The sequence below is a fragment of the Anarhichas minor genome, unplaced genomic scaffold, assembly GCF_050575085.1.
Source record: "Anarhichas minor isolate MPS153535 unplaced genomic scaffold, ASM5057508v1 ptg000100l, whole genome shotgun sequence".
Taxonomy (NCBI): Eukaryota; Metazoa; Chordata; class Actinopteri; order Perciformes; family Anarhichadidae; genus Anarhichas; species Anarhichas minor.
The window spans coordinates 510,003-530,879 of NW_027466546.1; the positions used below are offsets into that span (position 1 = coordinate 510,003).

General features: G+C 42.0%; 2 protein-coding genes across 8 annotated transcripts; one reads left to right on the forward strand and one right to left on the reverse strand.

Annotated features, from left to right (window-relative positions):
- Positions 1-1,054: 1,054 nt before the first annotated feature.
- Positions 1,055-18,877, forward strand: rrbp1b (ribosome binding protein 1b). Of its 7 annotated transcripts, none has more exons than XM_076082720.1 (21): positions 3,062-3,680; positions 3,983-4,126; positions 5,405-5,540; positions 8,466-9,114; positions 9,206-9,345; positions 9,544-9,639; positions 10,510-10,662; positions 10,825-10,943; positions 11,316-11,469; positions 11,555-11,651; positions 11,760-11,839; positions 13,409-13,443; positions 14,626-14,665; positions 15,123-15,163; positions 15,520-15,598; positions 15,728-15,796; positions 16,541-16,633; positions 17,243-17,452; positions 17,890-17,973; positions 18,059-18,193; positions 18,511-18,651. In XM_076082720.1, the coding sequence occupies exons 4-20, from the start codon at positions 8,493-8,495 to the stop codon at positions 18,143-18,145; spliced, it is 2,199 nt and encodes a 732-aa protein (XP_075938835.1). In that variant the 5' UTR covers positions 3,062-3,680; positions 3,983-4,126; positions 5,405-5,540; positions 8,466-8,492; the 3' UTR covers positions 18,146-18,193; positions 18,511-18,651. The 7 variants fall into 7 exon arrangements, with proteins under 7 accessions (XP_075938832.1, XP_075938835.1, XP_075938828.1 ...); XM_076082713.1 differs by having other exon boundaries at positions 3,078-3,680; positions 18,059-18,124; positions 18,511-18,877; XM_076082716.1 differs by lacking the exon at positions 3,062-3,680 and adding an exon at positions 3,740-3,757 and having other exon boundaries at positions 18,059-18,124; positions 18,511-18,877.
- pet117 (PET117 cytochrome c oxidase chaperone) lies at positions 1,379-4,863 on the reverse strand. Its single transcript, XM_076082723.1, has 2 exons — positions 4,677-4,863; positions 1,379-1,528 (listed from the first exon to the last, which is right to left on the reverse strand). The coding sequence occupies exons 1-2, from the start codon at positions 4,770-4,772 to the stop codon at positions 1,379-1,381; spliced, it is 246 nt and encodes an 81-aa protein (XP_075938838.1). The 5' UTR covers positions 4,773-4,863.
- Positions 18,878-20,877: the final 2,000 nt, after the last annotated feature.

The window sequence follows — 20,877 nt, forward strand, 5'->3', positions numbered from 1 at the left end:
ACAGACTCAGATTCTTAAACATAACTAAAAAAAAAAACTATGATGTACTATTAAGTCGTATTTTGCCTAATTATTAAGTATATGAAGTAGTTAAAATGAGCTCCATATATGCATCAATTACTATAATCCAATGATAAATACATTATTATTCTGCATGATGACTTAACTTTTGGTGCTTTAAATAGATTTTGAAGCCAATTGTTTTGTACTTTTACTGAAGTAACATTTTGAATTACACTGTTCTCTAAAAAATACTTTCATCATAAACACGTTAGTTAGGATACTAGTACTCCAACATCACGTGACTGTTCACGTACACTGGGCATGATGGAGCCGGTGTAAACAGGAAGTAGATCGGATGCTTAGTTACAGAAAATATGACAGAGTAATGAAGTAGTCTTTAATAATCAAAGGTCGTGTTTTATACTTAAGATATTCCTCTAAAAACTCACTCAGACACATTTAGTGGAAAGTTTTAGAAGTTTTATTTTTCAGACTTAGTCACAAGTCCGTCTGTCTCTCTCTAACAAATCAGTTTACTAGATTAAGGATCAATAAAGGTGATCAGCTCGTCTCTTTCCTCCGTGTTTCCTTGTCTGTTTTCTCTCTCGTATCTCTGCTGGTGTCTGAAGTCTCTTTATGCTTTTGTTCCTTTACAGTTTATGTGTGAACTTCACCAAAGTTGTGCAGAACAAAATAAGCATCAATAAGAAAAGTCCTCTGTTTTGTGTCCATCGTCCTCAAAGCCTCAAACTGTCACTTCAGACGTCTCCGTAGGGCTGATAACTCACTAATCGCTCAAATAACAGCTGCTTCCTCCTCATAGACAGGAGTGCAATTATAAAATATAGAATTTAACTGCACAACAGCTGCTAGAAAAGATAACAAGGTCAGCAACTCCTGTAATCAGTTATGTTGAATTAACCTGGTAGTCGATTGGTAAACAAGGCTGTTGTTTGTGATCACGTGATCGGGGGCGAATCACGGACGAACACGTCGTTTACATCTACACTAGGAGGTAACCTCTGTGTATATAAACTTGTGTTTTCTGTGCTCTATAACTCTGTTCTAGTTTAGACGCTCATTGTAAACACAGCAGAAGATGAGAGTTTTAAAACAGAAACGTAGTCGTGTGGACATGAACTTAGAGTAAAGCACGACTTCGCCCATCGAGCAAAGACAGAGACAGAGAAAGGATGTCTCACTCCAGAACTTCTAAAGTACCGATAGCAGAACTCTTAACTCCGGGTCTTATCGGGTTTTGGGGTGAGTTTAGTTAACCCTAACTCTCCTGACAGGACAGAAAAGTCTTCAGGTCCAGGTAACGGTCCTCTGAGTGTGAACAGGTGCGTTACCCGTCTGTGTGGTTACCTGTCTCTCACTGGTCTTGTGGGCGGAGCTCCGTCTGTCTGCGTCGTCTCTCCTCCTCCAGCTGTGAGGTCAGAGTCTTCTGCTCCTCCAGCAGACAGAGGTTCTCCTTCTTCTTCTGCAGTCGCTCCAGATCTCTGACGACACCCTCGTGGAGACGCTACACAACACAAGAGCCACCGATGAAAGCTGTTTCTACAAAAAGTATTTTTTTTAATATATATATATATATATATATATAGTATATTATACGTTAATGAAGTTAACCCTAATAATACCCGATAATATTAAACACACACGGCAGCGTCTCAATGCCTTTAGGCCTCTAGACGTGATGAAGACGAGCTCCTCCGCTCGCTATGACTTTCACCGTTAAATGCTTTTAAGCTGCTCCGTTCACGTGAACACACTACTGCTTTATATCTGTTCACTCATGCTCTGCATTGATATTCAGCAGTGTTTCCCCTACCATTATATCAGGGGGCGCCCGGGACCCCCTTGAAGGTCAAGTTAATTTTGTTTAATTTTATAGCACCAGATCACAACAGAAGTCATTTCAGGTTACTTTTCATATAGAACAGGTCTATACCTTGTTCTTTTATTAAACAAACTAAATAGCCTTATGTTATAACACACACACACACACACACGCACACACACGCACACACGAGATGTTCTTCCAGAAGCTCAGAAAGATGCACTGCAGTGAGAAAAGCTGCACACTTTGTGTTTTAACATTAGTCAAAACCCTTTGCCCTTCCGGGGTCAAACACCTGACAACCACAGCGATTTCAGGACCTATATACCTGAGCCCAGGACATGAATACAGCGCCACCCAATGTACACACAAAGAAATACAGTTGTATTTACAACACCATATTTGGCTCCAACACCATGATTCCTTTAAGTGTTTGTGTCAGTGTCCGCCGCCCCAAAGCTGTAAAGCTAGGGGAAACACTGTTCAGGGACCTGTTACTTGAACAGGAACAGCAGCAGTAAAACTGTATTACACACCAAGATGATTAAACTGTTAAAAAAGAAATACTCAATTGATCCGCGGTTCACAAGTGATCCGAACCGGGAGGGGTGATCCGTTACACCACTATACTGTATATAAACAGTATATACATTGCCTTGCATAAGTATTCACCCCCTTGGACTTTTCTACATTTTGTCATGGTATAACCACAGATTCAAATTAATTTCATTGGGATTTTATGTAATGGACCAACACAAAATACTCCCATTTGGAAGTGGGGGGAAATATTATATGGATTCCAAAATTATTTACAAATACAAATCTGAAAAGTGTTTAGTGCATATGTATTCACCACCCCCCCCCCCCCCCCGAGTCAATACTTGGTAGAAGCCCCTTTCGCTGCCATTACAGCTGCAGGTATTTTGGGGTATGTCTCTACCAGCTTTGCCACATATAGCGTTTTGCATCGAGGCCAAAAAGTTCAATTTTGGTGTCATCTGACGAGAGCACCTTCTTCCACATGTTTGCTGTGTCTCCCACATTTTTTATGGTTCACTTTCAACAACGGCTTTTTTTTGCCACTCTTCCATAAAGGTCCGATTTGTGGAGCACACTAGTGCTGGGCGGTATACCGGTTTTAATTTCCCGTATGATATTAATTTTTCACACATCGTCATACCGGTGCATAGAAACTACTGCTGTCACTCTTCAACAGGCAGCAGAATATATTGTTCGCAGCCAAGAGCACTGCGGTCGGAGCTAGTTGTCTTAAGTGTGTTGAGAGGGACCTCTAATCATGGTTATAACACAACAATTAATAACCCACAACTAACGCTCTTTAACAGGACAAAACACCACGTCACAACAGTTTGTGACACATAAACAATTTGTAACACTAATAATTGTACATTTATAAAATTACACCGCCGAACGGCATGCTGGGTACAGCTCGCTAGCTAGCCCGCTAGCACAACAGTCTGCTAACAGCTGGGAGAGGCTCCGTCGCTACAGTAACATTACATTAAAGAACAGAACAGAGCGATGCAGGAGGAACAAAGACAGACCGGAGATGCACCGATAGAGTCTGTGCCCAAGAGAGGAGCTGGGCCGTCGGATTCGAAGTAGTCGACCAGTAACGTTAGCACGAGTGAAACAGTGAAGCTAAAGGGTCAGACATCGATTGAAGAGACATTTGCTCGAGGCACTGCAAGAAAAGCAAGCGGCAGAGCGACATTACGAACGCAATAACGATCCAGCTATGCAAGGACATCGTCCCGCTACAGACAGTCGAGGAAGACGGGTTCAGAGCAATGATTAAAACACTGGATTCAAGGTACGTCTGACCGGGGCGACAATACTTCAGCCAAACTGCTATCCCAACATTATAGGAACAAACGAGCACACCCTATAGTAAGAAAAGCCTTCATACATGAAGACATTAACATGTTTTATATTCTATGTACTCCTGACAGTAGAGTAAGCCTCTATAAACGTATAGAAAAACAGTCATGGAAAATAAATAATAATCTGTGATATACCGTGAAACCGCCAGAATCTTAAAAAACACCTTGATACAAAATTGTTGTCATACCGCCCAGCACTAGAGTACACGACTAATAGTTGTCCTGTGGACAGATTCTCCCACCTCAGCTGGGGATCTTTGCTGCTCCTCCAGAGTTACCATGGGCCTCTTGGTTGCTCCTCCGATTCATTTTCTCCTTGTCCGACTTGTCAGTTTGGGTGGACGGCCTTCTCACAACTTTATCCCTGACCTGTTTGGTGAGCTCCTTGGTCTTCATGATGCCGTTTGTTCAGTAATGCTCTTTAACAGACTGCGGCCTTCACAGAACAGGTGTATTTATACTGAGATTACATTTCAGACAGCTGGACCCTATTTACAAATTATGTGACTTGTGAAGGCAATTGGTCGCACCAGATCTTTGTTAGGGGTTTTACAGTAAAGGGGGTGAATACATATGCAAGGCACTGTATATATATATACCACGTGAACCACACGGAGAACCACAAGAAGAATCAAACGGAGAACCCCCCCTCCTCCTCTCTTCCAAAAACAAACGCTGTCCTCTTCACCTGCCGCTGAACGCCTTTATTTTGAAAAGCAGTACCGGATGTTGTGAATATCTGTTAGCGTGACTCTGTTTTTATGTTTAACTTCACGTTAAAATGTTTACAGCTTGTCCGGTTTTAATTGTAAACGATAACTTCCGGTGACCTCACCGCTCCGTTAACCTCCACAGCTAAGCTAACGGTCAGGTAACCCGTTAGCTGACCGTTAGCTCGGGTCAGACCGGGTTACCTGTCTGTTTACCTGTCTGTCCCAGGACTGGTTGAGGTGAACAGCAGACACGGTGCTCAGAGTCAGAACCACAGAAACTCCCAGAACCACTTTAGAGACCGTAGACATCACGTTAGTGTTAGCTTCACGTTAGCCAGCTGCTAACTAGCTCTGAGGTCGGCTCACACTCTTCTTCTTCTGCTTCTTCTTCTGTTGCTGCTGCGGGTTCTTCTTCGTGTTCTTCCTCCTCTGGCGGTCAGAAGAAGTACTCACATCTTATACTTGTACCACAGTGTAGAAATACTCCATTAGAAGTAAAAGTACGTCACAATCTAAGTACAAAAGTATTATCATTAAAATAAACGCATAATAATTTATATAATTGTATTATAATTATTGATGCATTAATGTTTGAACGTTATTTAATCTATAATCATTTATTAGTTGTTTTCATTTTATTAAATTAAATATTCATTATTTCTGTTAATTTATACATTTTCTATTATTTTCTCACAATAAAAACAACACAAAAACATTTTAATCCAAAATAACATTTGTCTTCATTCTGTTAGATTTAAAAAAATAAAAATAAAATATATATAAAATAAAAGTGTAAGTAAAGAGAAGTATACTATAATATCATTTATACTAATATAATAAAACAGTCAGCACTGTGAACCGGAAACACTCAACATTTTGATTCTTAAAACAATAAAAATAAAATATGATATTATGCAACCTCAACTTTGTCAAATCTGTAGTTTTGAGAGAACAACAGCTCCATGAGGCTACCTGCTGACTGACCAATGAGAGCTGCGCTGCCGGTGGAGGGGGCGGGGCTTAAGGTCCCGTTCAGAGAAAGTGCCACGACTCTGCAGCCTGACAGACAACGAAGAGGTGAGGGCAACTTTTTATATTTAAACTCAAACTGAACATTTAAACTGAAGCTGAACACTGAAGCTAAAAGTACACACTGACAGCAAAAGTACACACTGAAAGTAAAAGTACACACTGAAGACTTGAGGTTTTTATGACAAAGAGATGTTTTAAAGAGAAGCTGCAGACATAAACGTTTAATGAACCAAACATCTGTAAAAACAACATCTGTCTGTTTGATGTTTCAGGAGCTTTAAACACGTTTTCTCCTCTTAAAGCTGCAGGCTTCACATGTTATGAAGTATATTTATATTAAATATAAAATAAAATATAGATAAAATAACAAGAACACCGTGACTTCTGTTTTTATTTTATTTTAACTCTTTAAAGTGAGTTCAGAAGAAACTGAACTGAGTTACATAACGGTGTGTGTGTGTGTGTGTGTGTGTGTGTGTGTGTGTGGGTTAACTGTGGACTCGGACACGTCGTTCTGTGTAAAATATGTTGAGATGTTCAAAAACTTCATATAGTAAAAGTCGATAGTTTGTTTTTGGTTTTGGGAACAAAATGTTCTTAAGTCTAAAACGTGAACGTGATGAGAAATTATATTATAGAATCATAAAAAAATACTTCATAAACTCATCAAATGTTCTTTTAGCTCAAGACATCTGAATCTGACAGTATAAATAAATAAATACAGTATAAAGTATCAGGAAAAGTACTCAACTAAAACCGTGCTACAGTACTTACTATATGTACTACAGTACTGAGTAAATGTACTGCATTACTTAGTAAATGTACTACTGTACTTAGTAAATGTACTGCATTACTTAGTAAATGTACTTACAGTACTGAGTAAATGTACTGCATTACTTAGTAAATGTACTACGGTACTTAGTAAATGTACTGCATTACTTAGTACTTCGGTACTTAGTAAATGTACTACATTACTTAGTAAATATACTACAGTACTTAGTAGATGTACTACAGGAAACAGCACAGGGAGGTTTAAAATCTTCACGGTTCATCTTCTGGAGATCAGGATAGGATCCGGACATTTTAGTTTCTGAGGTGTTCTGTTGTGAAATAAAGAACCTTATTTTCCCTCCATACTTCCTGTTGTGAACTAAAGAACCTTATTTAACCTCCAGACTTCCTGTTGTGAACTAAATAACCTTCTTTTCCCTCCAGACTTCCTGTTGTGAACTAAAGAACCTTCTTTTCCCTCCAGACTTCCTGTTGTGAACTAAAGAACTTTCTTTTCCCTCCAGACTTCCTGTTGTGAACTAAAGAACTTTCTTTTCCCTCCAGACTTCCTGTTGTGAACTAAAGAACCTTCTTTAACCTCCAGACTTCCTGTTGTCAACTAAAGAACCTTCTTTAACCTCCAGACTTCCTGTTGGAACTAAAGAACCTTCTTTACCCTCCAGACTTCCTGTTGTGAACTAAAGAACCTTCTATAACCTCCAGACTTCCTGTTGTGAACTAAAGAACCTTCTTTAACCTCCAGACTTCCTGTTGGAACTAAAGAACCTTCTTTACCCTCCAGACTTCCTGTTGTGAACTAAAGAACTTTATTTTCCCTCCAGACTTCCTGTTGGAACTAAAGAACCTTCTTTTCCCTCCAGACTTCCTGTTGTGAACTAAAGAACCTTCTTTTCCCTCCAGACTTCCTGTTGTGAACTAAAGAACCTTCTTTACCCTCCAGACTTCCTGTTGTGAACTAAAGAACCTTCTTTTCCCTCCAGACTTCCTGTTGTGAACTAAAAAACCTTCTTTTCCCTCCAGACTTCCCGTTGTGAACTAAAGAACTTTCTTTTCCCTCCAGACTTCCCGTTGTGAACTAAAGAACCTTCTTTTCCCTCCAGACTTCCCGTTGTGAACTAAAGAACCTTCTTTACCCTCCAGACTTCCCGTTGTGAACTAAAGAACTTTATTTTCCCTCCAGACTTCCTGTTGGAACTAAAGAACCTTCTTTTCCCTCCAGACTTCCTGTTGTGAACTAAAGAACCTTCTTTACCCTCCAGACTTCCTGTTGTGAACTAAAGAACCTTCTTTTCCCTCCAGACTTCCCGTTGTGAACTAAAGAACTTTCTTTTCCCTCCAGACTTCCCGTTGTGAACTAAAGAACCTTCTTTTCCCTCCAGACTTCCCGTTGTGAACTAAAGAACCTTCTTTACCCTCCAGACTTCCCGTTGTGAACTAAAGAACCTTCTTTTCCCTCCAGACTTCCTGTTGTGAACTAAAAAACCTTCTTTTCCCTCCAGACTTCCCGTTGTGAACTAAAGAACTTTCTTTTCCCTCCAGACTTCCCGTTGTGAACTAAAGAACCTTCTTTTCCCTCCAGACTTCCCGTTGTGAACTAAAGAACCTTCTTTACCCTCCAGACTTCCCGTTGTGAACTAAAGAACTTTATTTTCCCTCCAGACTTCCTGTTGGAACTAAAGAACCTTCTTTTCCCTCCAGACTTCCTGTTGTGAACTAAAGAACCTTCTTTACCCTCCAGACTTCCTGTTGTGAACTAAAGAACCTTCTTTTCCCTCCAGACTTCCCGTTGTGAACTAAAGAACTTTCTTTTCCCTCCAGACTTCCCGTTGTGAACTAAAGAACCTTCTTTTCCCTCCAGACTTCCCGTTGTGAACTAAAGAACCTTCTTTACCCTCCAGACTTCCCGTTGTGAACTAAAGAACCTTCTTTTCCCTCCAGACTTCCCGTTGTGAACTAAATAACCTTCTTTTCCCTCCAGACTTCCTGTTGTGAACTAAAGAACCTTCTTTTCCCTCCAGACTTCCTGTTGTGAACTAAAGAACTTTCTTTTCCCTCCAGACTTCCTGGTGTGAACTAAAGAACCTTCTTTAACCTCCAGACTTCCTGTTGTGAACTAAAGAACCTTCTTTTCCCTCCAGACTTCCTGTTGTGAACTAAAGATCCTTCTTTACCCTCCAGACTTCCTGTGTGACACTCTGACCGGTCATGGACGTCTCCGACCCGCAGACACTCGGCTTCGTGGTCTTCGGAGGGTTCATGTTCATCTCTGCGGTGGGCATCGCCCTCGTGTCCACGCTGTCCATGAAGGAGACGTCGTATGAGGAGGCGCTGGCCAAACAGCGCCGCGAGCTCGTCCGGACGCGGCCGCAGAGAGCGGAGAAGAAGAAGAAGGACAAGACCTTGGAGAAGAAGAACAAAGCCAAGAAGAAGGAGGACCGGCCCGACAACAAGCTCTCAGAACCAGGCAGCGACGGTGGCGAGGAGCCGGAGGTGGCGGGTAGTCCCGAGCCAGAATCTGAGCCAGAACCTGCAGCTGAGCCTGAATCAGAACCATCAGCTGAACCAGAACCATCACCTGAACTGGAACCCACCACGGTCACCGCCGCCACCATGGAGTCCCCTCCGGCGCCCTCGCCAAAGGAGAAGAAGAAGAAGTCGGCCAAGGTGGTGGAAACCGGTGCTAAGGAAGTTGTGGTCACGGCCACGGCGGTGGACGTTCTCCTGGTGAACGCCATCATCGAAGTCACCAAAGAACCTTCTGCTGCTAAAACTGAAGAACCCAAAGAGACGGCGAGCAAGAAGAAGTCCAAGAACAAACCTGAGCCAGGTGAGTAAACTTGAGATATGGATTTCAGGTAAATTATGAGATATTTAAACAGAACACTGAGGGTTTTTTTGTCCTGTTTTTTTTCTGTAAGTGACCGACTCCTCCATGATGCTGCCGTATGGCGAGCTCCTGGCTGCTGTGTCCAACGCGACGCTCAGCGACGACCAGACACACAAACTCACGGAGGTCCTGAACCAGAAGGCCGGCGTTCGTCACGACTCCTGGCAGCTGGTAGGTAAACACAACTGAGACAGAACATTGGAACATTCACCTCCAGACGTCACAAAACTAACAAACTAACAAACAAAAACTAGTTTATCAGCTTGGATCAATACAGTCACACAGAAACCATTCAAGAGATAACGATCAACCAAACTCTTTAATTATACCTCATCCAGCGGTGACCTTGAGTCTGTGTTTGACCTTCAGGCCAATCAGAGAGGAGACCCGTCCGGTCTGAAGAAACAGCTGGAGGAGAAGGACGGCGCCACCAACGCCAAGAACCGCCTCCGAGAGCTCGGCAAGGTAAAGGAAAGCGTTCGGATCGTCCACTGATTGCATCCCCATTCAGCCCCTCATCTAAGCTGACAATATCATGCCCCTGATTAAGACACACACACAATACTACTCAACCTGAGAGGACCCTCACTGACCATGTCTGACATTCATTAACCTCACTAAAACAAAAAGGGCCAAAACAGAGTGGTCAGACAATAAAAAACAGATAGATAAGTCATAGTGGAAATTTGCTATCACAATATCACACACAACGACACAGACGTAATTATTAACAGTAAATATAAGTATTTGAAACAAGGCAACTGACTCTATTTTATAGGATTTCACAGGATTCTAGATGAAGAACTGTGAATCAGCGTTTTACGGTAGCAAAAATATATTTGGTCAGTTAATTAAGAGTGTTAGATTAGAGTATTAACCAGGAGACAACCTCTGGTTCTGCATTCTCTCTAGTGTCCATCAGGGGGCGACTACTCTGGTTGTATAGAAGTCTATGAGAAAATGACTCTACTTCTCTCTTGATTTGTTACCTCAGTAAACATTGTAAGTTTATGGTCTCAATCTCTAGTTTCAAGTCTTCTTCAATACAGCATGATGTTCATTTAGTAAATTATGGTCCATTTAGAGTCAAATAGACCATAAAGCAGGGTATGCTTTAGGGGCGGGGCTACACAGTGATTGACAGGTCTCTACCAGAGACTTATACGGCGTCTCTACGTCACTCCTCCTCAGTCCTAATATGGTCACTTCCTGTTCACTGGTTGCTAAAAAAACAAGATGGCGACAGTCAAAACGCCGAACTTGAGGCTTCAAAATGTCCACAAACCACTGAGAGACGTCACGACGTCATACGACTTGCCATGTTTCCATCTTCAGGAACTCGGTGCAGAGAAATCCAAGATGGCGTCTTTGGATGCCCGTCTGAAGGCGGAGCTTGGCGCTCAGGTTCAGAAGGTCGACGCCATGTGGGCCACAATGGAGACGGCCAACCAGGAACACCTGAGACAAACCCAGCAGCTCAACCAGAAGGTATGGTTTAGTTTGGATTCTTCAGTGGAAGATCAGAGGAAGCTTCATGTCAAGACTGAATTTAAAGTCTCACATCTTGAGTTGTGGTGAACTGGTTGTTAGCTGGCACAGACAAGTTGTCTTCGTAGCATGTTTAGCTAACTGTCCGTTGATCTGCGACAGATCGGGAGTCTACAGGAGCAGCTGGAGAACGGTTCCAACGCTCAGCTGGCCCGACTGCAGCAGGAGAACTCCATCCTCCGGGACGCCCTGAACCAGGCCACCAGCCAGGCCGAGAGCAGGTAGGTCGGGGCCCGGTTAGCGGTTCGGTTCAGGTCCGGTTAGCGGTCCGGTTCGCAGTCCGGTTAGCGGTCCGGTTCAGGTCCAACGAGCCGCAGCTATAAAACCTAGCAAGTTCTCCAAAAACGTCCAAGTCGTTGTTATGAGGTCAATGTAATCAAACTCATATTTAACAGAGTTCTATCATCACAAGACCAACCCTGTAATAAGTCTGTAGTAGAATCTCTCTCATCGGTCCAATATGACATGAAGGCATCGTGTCGAGTATGAAGCTCTCTGATTGGACTGTTTCTAACTAGCTTTCAGTCACATGACTCTGGTCCTGTTGGACCCAGTGATCCATTTATGTTCTACCCCCCCCCCCCACCCTACAGACAGAATGCAGAGCTGGCCCGTCTCAGGCAGGACTGTGTCCGTCTGGGTCGGGAGTTGACCGAGCGTACCGACGCTCTCCAGGCCGACGAGGAGCGCAGGAAGAACCTGGAGGCCAAGGTGGCCACCGCCGAGCAAGAGGTGTCCCGATCCCAGGTCAGAAAGTGTCAATTCTACCAGCCGATACGTCGAGTGGAGCTGCTGTCGGACAGGAAGTGACCCGTGTTATTGTTGTTGACAGCTGGTCCGTGACGACACTGAGCGCGCTCTGAAGCAGCGACTGGAGGACGTGCGGTCGGAGCTGAAAATGTCGCGGCGGGAAGCTGCTGCCGTTAGCGGTGAGTGTTTCTGTTAGCATGTAGCTAACTAATGTAGTCTCCATCACGTCCATATGTCTCAGAACCACTGTGGTAAATAACAGGACTTTCCTGCTGTTCTTACGTCAGACCTGAAGGGGGCCCTGGAGTCCAGAGACTCTGAACTACAGGAGCTCAAGAACCAGCTGGAGAACCAGGCTGCTGTCCAGGTAACAACTGTTTAACTATTGCTTTTAAACCGATATAATAATATTTGAATATATACATCACTCTGTCTGTCTCTGTCTGTCTGTCTCTGTGTCTGTCTGTCTCTGTCTCTCTCTGTCTGTCTGTCTATCTCTCTGTTTTTATGTCTTTCTCTATGTTTATCACATAATTTTGACCATGGGGATATTTTTATTATCAAGTCTAACTTTTTTTTTTTTTTTGCTGGCGGATTCGCAGGCCGCATAAAATGACGTGGCGGGCCGGATTCGGCCCACGGGCCTTGAGTTTGACATGTCTGCTTTAAACTAAGGCTAGCTTAAACTAATGTGAGCCTAAACTAACATTCTAAACTAACGTTAGTTTAGGGTAACAATAGTTTAGGGCACACGTTAGTTTAGGGTAATATTAGTTTAAAGTAACGTTAGCTTACGGCAGTGGTGGGCCGTCAGGGCCTGCAATGCCTTCTCTGCTGGCCTAAACAGAATCACAAAGCTATATCTATTTTATAATTTAATATGTTTTCTTAAATACACTACATGTATTATAATTTTAGTGCTGGGCAACGATTAAAATATTTAATCGCGATTAATCGCATGGATTTTTTGTGATTAATCGGATTGTTATGGCAAAGTTCAATAATGAATTCAAAAGTAGTGTATTGCTCACTTTTATTTTAAAATTCATACTTTGTTGGCATCTTATTCTGAAAACCGGATGTTCGTCTGAAGAAACCGGATGTTGTCTCACGTTAATCTTTCCGCTAACTTTCAAAGTCCTTCGCTCGCTCCCGATCCGTGCCGTTTAAATGTGTTTACCGTGAATTTCAGCATATAGGTGCACTAACATGTAAGTGTCTGCTGAGTTGACCACGGAGATCTGAGTGTCTGCTGACTTTACTGCAGCGATGTCCAGTAGTCTCCAGGGAGAGCAACAGCTGGTGCAGCTTCTCTCTTTATTTCTGCCCCCCCTCGACCAGAAGCGGAAGTCGCCTTTTCTCTACGGCAACCCTGAAGGGACATCATATCTCCAATACAAAACGATAAACACGAGACAGTCTGTTACAATAATAATAAATAAAAAATACGTACCTGTTTTTTGTTGCTGTTGTTTTTTAATTATTATTATTATTATTATTTTTTTCCCATCTCAAAAGGCTCAAGGACATACACACACACGTTCACAAATACACACACACACACACACACACACACACACATACATACACAACTGACTATAGGATGTTTGCTGGCTTTTATCCCACTGTTCTTGTCATCCTCTTGTTGTTATGTGTATGTATTGTCTCTTGTCTTTCAAAAAAAAAAATAAAAATTATAATAAATTTAAAAAATGCGTTAATGCGCAATAAAATAATTGTCAGCGTTAATTAATGAATGCGTTAACGCGAAATTAACGCGTTAACTTGCCCAGCACTATATCATTTATAATAATATTTTTCCCATTATCTTATTTTCTCATTGCACAGCTCCTGTCTTCCTCAGTTGCTCTGCTTCCAGTGCAGCTTGTTTTAAGTAGAGCTTTTATCCAATCAGATTTCACCTCTGTGTCTCTAGGTAAGAACAGAGGCCCGAGGCCTGCAGACTCACAGGTGAATCCATGTGCAGTTTAAGTGAATGGGGACGATATTGTTGATCGTCATATTCTTCAACCAATCAGATCTTTAGTTTGACATGTTGGGCGTATTCTTTGACGTGTCAGCACCTGCTAGCCGGCCTATAATGACGTCAGCATTACATGCAGCTCAGTGTTCATGTGTAGCTCTGCCGCGAGGTGCAGAGTGTGCTGTGATTGGTCAGTGGGCGAGCACGTGACTATCGTGAAACGAAACTTAACAGCAGAGGCTTAGTCGGGTAGTGAATCACATCACGTGATGCAGCTCAGCCAATCAAATATGGACATTCTGACTGAGTGAGATGTACCACACACCATGACACAGGGGGCTGAGACGAGGAAAGACGTTGCAGAGCAGTACGTACAATGTTCAAGTTGTGAAAGTAAAATCATAAGGCGATCTCTTTGGGCCGCGACTTGTCATTAAGGAATGATGGTGGGTCCCACAGCCAGACCAGCTGAGAATCACTGTCCTACATGAGCGCAGAAAATATTATGTTTTCCTGAATTTAAGCTTCTGCATTTTCCAGAGGCTCTAGTACTATTCAAACGTATTGTAAGTCTCGTACCGAACGGTACGTACATAGGTACGTACATTTAATACGTACATAGTTACAGCCTTTGAAACTAATAATAACTGTGGCGCCATCATGTGGTTATAAGGTGGTATTTCAGCTGCAGGACAACAGTGAAGGCCTAGGTATAAAATGCACGGCCCGCCACTGGCTTACGGTAACGTTAGCGATTAAAGTTGAACCTTCAGAAACTCCAGCCAACGTCACCAGATAGACTCCTCGTTTAGTCTGAATCCTAAAAGTTAAAACAGACTTTGTAAATATTTATAGCAAATATAAACAGCTTTATGTCTGATTTCACATTTTTATATATTGTTTTATCAGTCTGCAAATATCTTTTTCATCACAAAACTAGCTCATCAACCTGCAGACAGTCAATCCATCACAGATTATTTTAGTTAAAGTTTCCTTTTGTTTCATATGTGAAGAATGGTGCGTTCAAAGACATCCACGATTTGAGATTCAACTGCTGAAAAGATGATTTTCATTAATTTCTTGTGTTAATATATTTAATAATAATGTAACGGACTGAGTGACATGTAATGTTATGTGACCTGTTATGTTATCAGTTATTGTGTTTACAGGAAGAAGTTCTACATAAGATTAGTTATCGCAATTACTGAGGTCAGTGAAGGTCTCATGCCCTGTGAAGCCTGTCAATCATCCTAGCTACCAATGGGGGGTGGGTGGCACACACGAGCGTACCTGGATTGGCAGAGAGAGTGAGGTGGGATGTTGTGTTTGTGCTGCTAGCCTGTGGAGAGTTAGTCTATGACCGGGAGCAGATTGTTAAGAATGTTAACTGTTGTTTTGGCGTAGGCTATGACCCACAGTAGCCTGTGTACTGTCCGCTAATAAAGGACCACAAGTAAGATAACGTCTCGTAGCTTTCCTGACCAAGGGTCGCTACAATAATAACATCGGACAACATTTTTAACCATATCGGACACAAAATCAGAAGGTGGTGTGTGAAGGCCTTCAATCTGACATCAAAACTAAACTATAAGATAAACTAAACACAGTCTAAGGTTTAGTTTAAGTAAACCTGAGACTTTGTGACGTTTCTTCATCTCTTCTTCAGGAATCAGGAAGTGAGACGGAGTCTGATCAACCGTTTGAAAGGTAAGAAACTCACTTGTTCCATTATTATTATTATTATTATTATTATTATTATTATTAGAGCTCGTTGTGACTGATTCAGAGTCTGTAACTCTAAATAGTTTATAGTTTATAAAACTAAACGTTTAGTTAAAATTCAATAATTCAGCTGTTTCACAGATCGTCTCTGTTGACTTTGTATTTGTTGTTCATTATTGATGTTGTGTTCTTATGTTTGTTGTTGACCTTGTGTTTGTTGTTGTTTGTTGTTGACATTGTGTTTGTTGTTGACTTTGTGTTTGTTGTTGTTGACATTGTGTTTAATGTTTGTTGTTGACGTTGTGTTTGTTGTTGACGTTGTTATTGTTTGTTGTTGACAGTCTGGAGGAAGACTCTCAGCTGCTCCGTCTGGAGGAAGAACTTCAGCAGCTCAAAGATGAACTTCATCAAACTCACATCGTGAGTCCAAATATAAAAACTGAAGATTAGTTGTAAATTATAATTATTAATATGAATTAATTCATTAATTATTATAAAGTTACAGATGAAAGATTTACAGACTTTTCTTCGTCTCATCGTCTTCTTCAGGAGCTGAAGGACAAAACCACTTCAGAGCGTCAGAGCGAGCAGCGAGAGGCGGAGCTTAAAGCGGCACTGGTCAGTTCATTAAAAATCAATCAGAGTGATCTTTGTCTGAACTTTGTTTTTAATGACAGTAAACTTTAAAAAAATATTTTATTTAAAAACGTGTCCAGACTGAAGTGAAGACCAGGTTTGATGCCCTGCATTTGAACTTCCAGGCATCTCCACGTTAAAAACACGAAACCAACAAACTACAGAAACAAACTCAGAATATTCTTCATAAAAATATTTTCCATAACTTTTCTTTAAAATTTTATAGAAACTCAGGACTTTCTTTGATTAACTTGGAAACATTTTCCTGAATGATTTCTCACATGAGGAATGATTAAGTCTAACTTTGTTTTGCTACAATTCAGATTCATTGTTTATAAACTCCGTTTCTTCTTCTTCTATAAACTCATTTAAGAGTTTAAGAAGTTTTTCAGAACACAGAAACTTAAAACAAAAAAAAATTCACAATATTTTTAGGAACTTTTACTGAAGTTTTTGTTGTAAAACTCAGAAAAATGTCAGGATATTGGGAACGTTTTCACAGAAATAAAGAACAAAACTTAAAAACGCTGACATGAACTATTAGAAATGTTCTCAGATGTTTTTTATCTTTGATTTTTAATAATCTCGATGATGTCAATGAGTTTCTTAAATTATTTTGTTGTTCAGTTTCAGTCGAAGTTTGATCAGAACACGAAGCTGCTGCAGGAACAACAACAACAACTTAATGTCAATAAACGTGTAAATAAAAACGTTGTTCTCTGACAGGAGGCGGAGCTTCAGGCTTTACAGCGACGCTCCGAAGAAGAAGAAAACGTCTGGAAGAGAAAACTGTCTGAAGCCGAGCGGCAAAAACAAACGGTACACAATGAAGACGAGGACGCTCTTCATCATCACACGATGAAGACGAGGATGCTCTTCATCTTCATCACACGATGAAGAGAGTTTAGATCGTCTTCATCAAGTTTCAAAACAACTGATGAATGAAATATTAAAACGCACTTTCATTCGTTTTGTTTAGTTTTATTATTTTTTTTCACCGGCGATCAAACAAACACAATAATGTTTCTTTATGTTCTGATGACAACATATTATCTATTATATATATATCTAATATTGTATAATAATATATAACATATTCTCTTATTAAAGTCTCTCTGTTGATGTGAATCAGATGATTATTTAAATCTGCACTCTTATTCAATTTATTTATTATACTATATTGATCCCTTTAAGGGGGAAATTTGTCTCTGCATTTGACCCATCCCTGTATATAGGGAGCAGTGGGCTGCCAATGACAGGCGCCCGGGGAGCCTGGGGTTCAGTGTATTGCTCAGGTACACTACGACACGTGACACGTACCAGTCGAGGATCGAACCGTTGACCTTCCGGTTCCCAGACAACCCTCTTCACTAAATATCATAGTTGTAACATATTTGTACCTTTATGAGCTCTCTGTCGTGTCTACAGGTCCTGGATCAGCTGAAGCTGCTGGAGGACGAAGTTCAGTCGAAGAGGACGGAGACAGAAGACACTCAGCAGGTCCGTCCTCCTGAGACTAAAGACGTCGAGTCTGTTGTGTCTCAGCTGAAGGAGCAGATGATGCTGCTGGAAGCTCAGCTGGAGAAACAGCTGGAGGAGGCGAGCGCCACCCAGAGCTGCAGTGAGGAGCTCGCTCAGGTCTGAACCGTCACACAGGTCACACGACTCTAGACGCAGGACTCGTGACGAAGGACTCATGAAGCAGGACTAGGGACGCAGGATACGTGACGAAGGACTAGGGACGCAGGACACGTGACGAAGGACTCTGGATGCAGGACTCGTGACGCAGGACTCGTGACGCAGGACTCGTGACGCAGGACTCGGGACGCAGGACACGTGTCGCACGACTTGGGACACACAACTCGGGATGCACGACTCGGGACTTGGTCTTTCCTTCAACAATTGTCTTCTACATAGAAAGAAACCCACATTTTAATCATAATAATACGGAGCGAAATACATATTAAATGTCACCAAACTATCAAGAATAACAACAGTTTCGTACACAATTCCATCAAAATAAAGATAAAAAAATAAAAAGCTAATATGCTAATGCTAATATTTGAATAACTCAGGTGCGGTCTCAGATGCAGCAGACGTGCGTCCGGCTGCAGGCGGAACAGGAGCAGCGGCAGCAGCTGGACAGACAGCTGCAGCAGGTCCGTCACATCTGGAACGTCTGTCACACGATTTGCTGGCCGACGGCAGGAAGTGACCTCAAACTGTTTCTTGTGTTTTTTTCAGGCACGACCGGAAGTGATGGAGCTGCAGCAACAGGTGGAGGCTGATCACAAATCTGCTCCGCTCCAGGTTTCTGAACTTTTACATTGATGATCAAACCAAAGAGACAGGAAGTACTCACAGCCTGGCCCCGCCAAAGTAAAAGTCATGAGTCATTGCTCCTTTAAGACCTTTCATAATAATAATGTTAATTTATGCTGCACATATTTAAATCAAGTGTTTATTATCAATCATAAAACAATAACAAAACTAGAACAGTTATGTATATATGTGTGTATATATATACATATATATATATATATATATCTATACATATATAAATATATGTATACATATATACACATTCAATCATACATGAAAACATGCAGCAGGTTATTTATGTTAAAATAATTTATTATGCCAAACCTATAAAATATATATATTTCTTTTTTTGATAATTCTTCTGTTATTTTCAGGAGGAGGTGGAGGAGACGGTCGAGGTTGAGGAGAAGGTCGAGGTGGAGGAGACGGTCCAGGTGGAGGAGAAGATCCAGGTGGAGGAGACGGTCGAGGTGGAGGAGACGGTCCAGGTGGAGGAGAAGATCCAGGTGGAGGAGAAGGTCGAGGTGGAGGAGACGGTCGAGGTGGAGGACAAGGTCCAGGTGGAGGAGACGGTCCTGGAGGAGAAGGTCCAGGTGGAGGAGAAGGTCCTGGAGGAGAAGGTTGAGGTGGAGGAGAAGGTCCAGGTGGAGGAGTGAAACTTAGTGTGTCCTTGGTGTCTCGTTTTCATGGTTATATGAAGTGGACTGATTCTCTCTAATAAAGTGAAACGTGTGACTCAAAGTTGGTTTTATTCTTCACCGTTTGTCATTTTCATACGACGTTGGTGTTTGGATGCTAGCGTGCTAACATGCTAACGGGGCTACACACACAAACAACAGAACAACTAGACAGATGAAAGCCAATTTTATTGATCAAGTAACATAAATAGAACATAAATGCTTCACTGTACACACGTCCTGGAACCCAAAGTAGAAATAAATATCGTCACAATAAATTAAAAGCATGAAATGGACCAATAGCTGATCAGATTGGAGTCGGAGAGACGCTGCAGTTCGACGGCTATTTACACATTTTATTTTACAGTTTTTCACATTCGTCTTTTTCACGACTTCAGCAACAATTTAAAAAAAACAAGAAAAGCAAAAAGCAGCGTCTTATTAAAAACCTTTAGTCACATGTTACAACAGCTATCGACGTTTCTTCAGCGCGATCAGTATCAAATACTTCAGTCGGCAGGTTACAAAAATATCACACACTTCTGTTTTTATGGGTTTCCACGACAACGAGGCGTCAGTGAAGCAGCTCTCAACCTTCAGTTCAACGAAGCTGCAGCACTCTAAACGATATTTTAAAGAGTTTCATCACATCAGAGTGAACATTGTTTCTGCTTCAGTTTTTAGTTCCTGACTCCATTGATCAAGTTCTCTGAGATCAAAGCATCTGAAGACGAGGACTTAAAAAGCAGATTACAACCAAGTGAAAACATGAACTCTCGAGAGTCAGTGTCCTGTTTGTCCTCTCTGGGCTCCTGTAGAAACATATTGATACAAACATAGTTATTAATATTATATTCTGTTAGCATCACTTCTGGTTGAGAGCTGCTGAGCTGAACCTCTCGGATCCAGAACTCAGATCTTTGAGCTCTTCGTCACTTTCAGTCTCATGTGCAAACAATCAGAGCCGGAGCTCCCGGAGAGCCGGAGCGCCCGGAGAGGAAGAAGAGGAAACGGAAAAAAAAAACATCACCTGGACACAAAACAGCTGCAGGTTCTCCGGCGTGGAGCCAACGGACAACGAGGTCCTGGTGGCTCCAGCTTTCATAGTCCAGCTGTGTCCACACTCACACAGAAAACAAGCAACATAAACTGATGTAAACATTACTTCAGGGAGACAAACAGCTGAGACTATTTCTTCCTGATGACGTTGCTGCCAGCCATGGTCGGCTTCCCGTTCCTGTCGCCATGGTAACCAATAACGGCTGTTGTTCTCGTTGGTGTGACTCATGCTCGCTTGGTTTGACCACAAAGGGGGGAGCCGAGTCATCGAACATCTTAAAGTAACACGTGAACTTTGTAGTAGTAACTTACTTAAAGTTCTTACAGGGACTTAAAGGGACCCTCATTTCAGAAAATACCAGATTGTGATTGGACGTTACAAATTGCATACGGGGGAATTTAATCTTTGAATATAAACTAACTGAAGCCAGAGATCAACGTGACGAGGAGCGCCGGGTCGTTTAAGGTCCCTCCAAAACCGTCCAATCAGAAGAAACCGGCCCTGGCTGGCACACATCATCAGACACCCCGAGGATTATGGGAAACAGACGACTGAACTTCACTCCGTCCTGAAGCTGAAGTTTGAGGAAATTTTCAAAGAGATGAAAAGATACCGGATTGAATTTTCGTAAAACCTTTTAAGGTGAAACCATATTTGGATCTGCGTAGCAGAGGCAGGTGCAGGGCAGGATTAGCCTATTTTACCACAAAGACAAGAAGCGGGGGGGGGGGGGGGGGACTGCAAGCTAAACGCTAGCATGCTAAATGCTAGCATACTAAACACTAGAACGCTAAACGCTAGCATGCTGGATTCTTTTCTGGACTGTGTTTATTCCCCCGGGGTGTTTTGCTCTCAGGTTGAAATGTTTTTAATTCAAAGGTTACCGAAGAGGAAAAATAAGTGTTATCTAACAGTTAGCTTCTACCTACCTAGCTAATTCTGTCTGGTGACTAGCTGGTTAGCTGAAAAGCTAATCAAGAGAAGCTAACCCTAAGCTAGCTGGA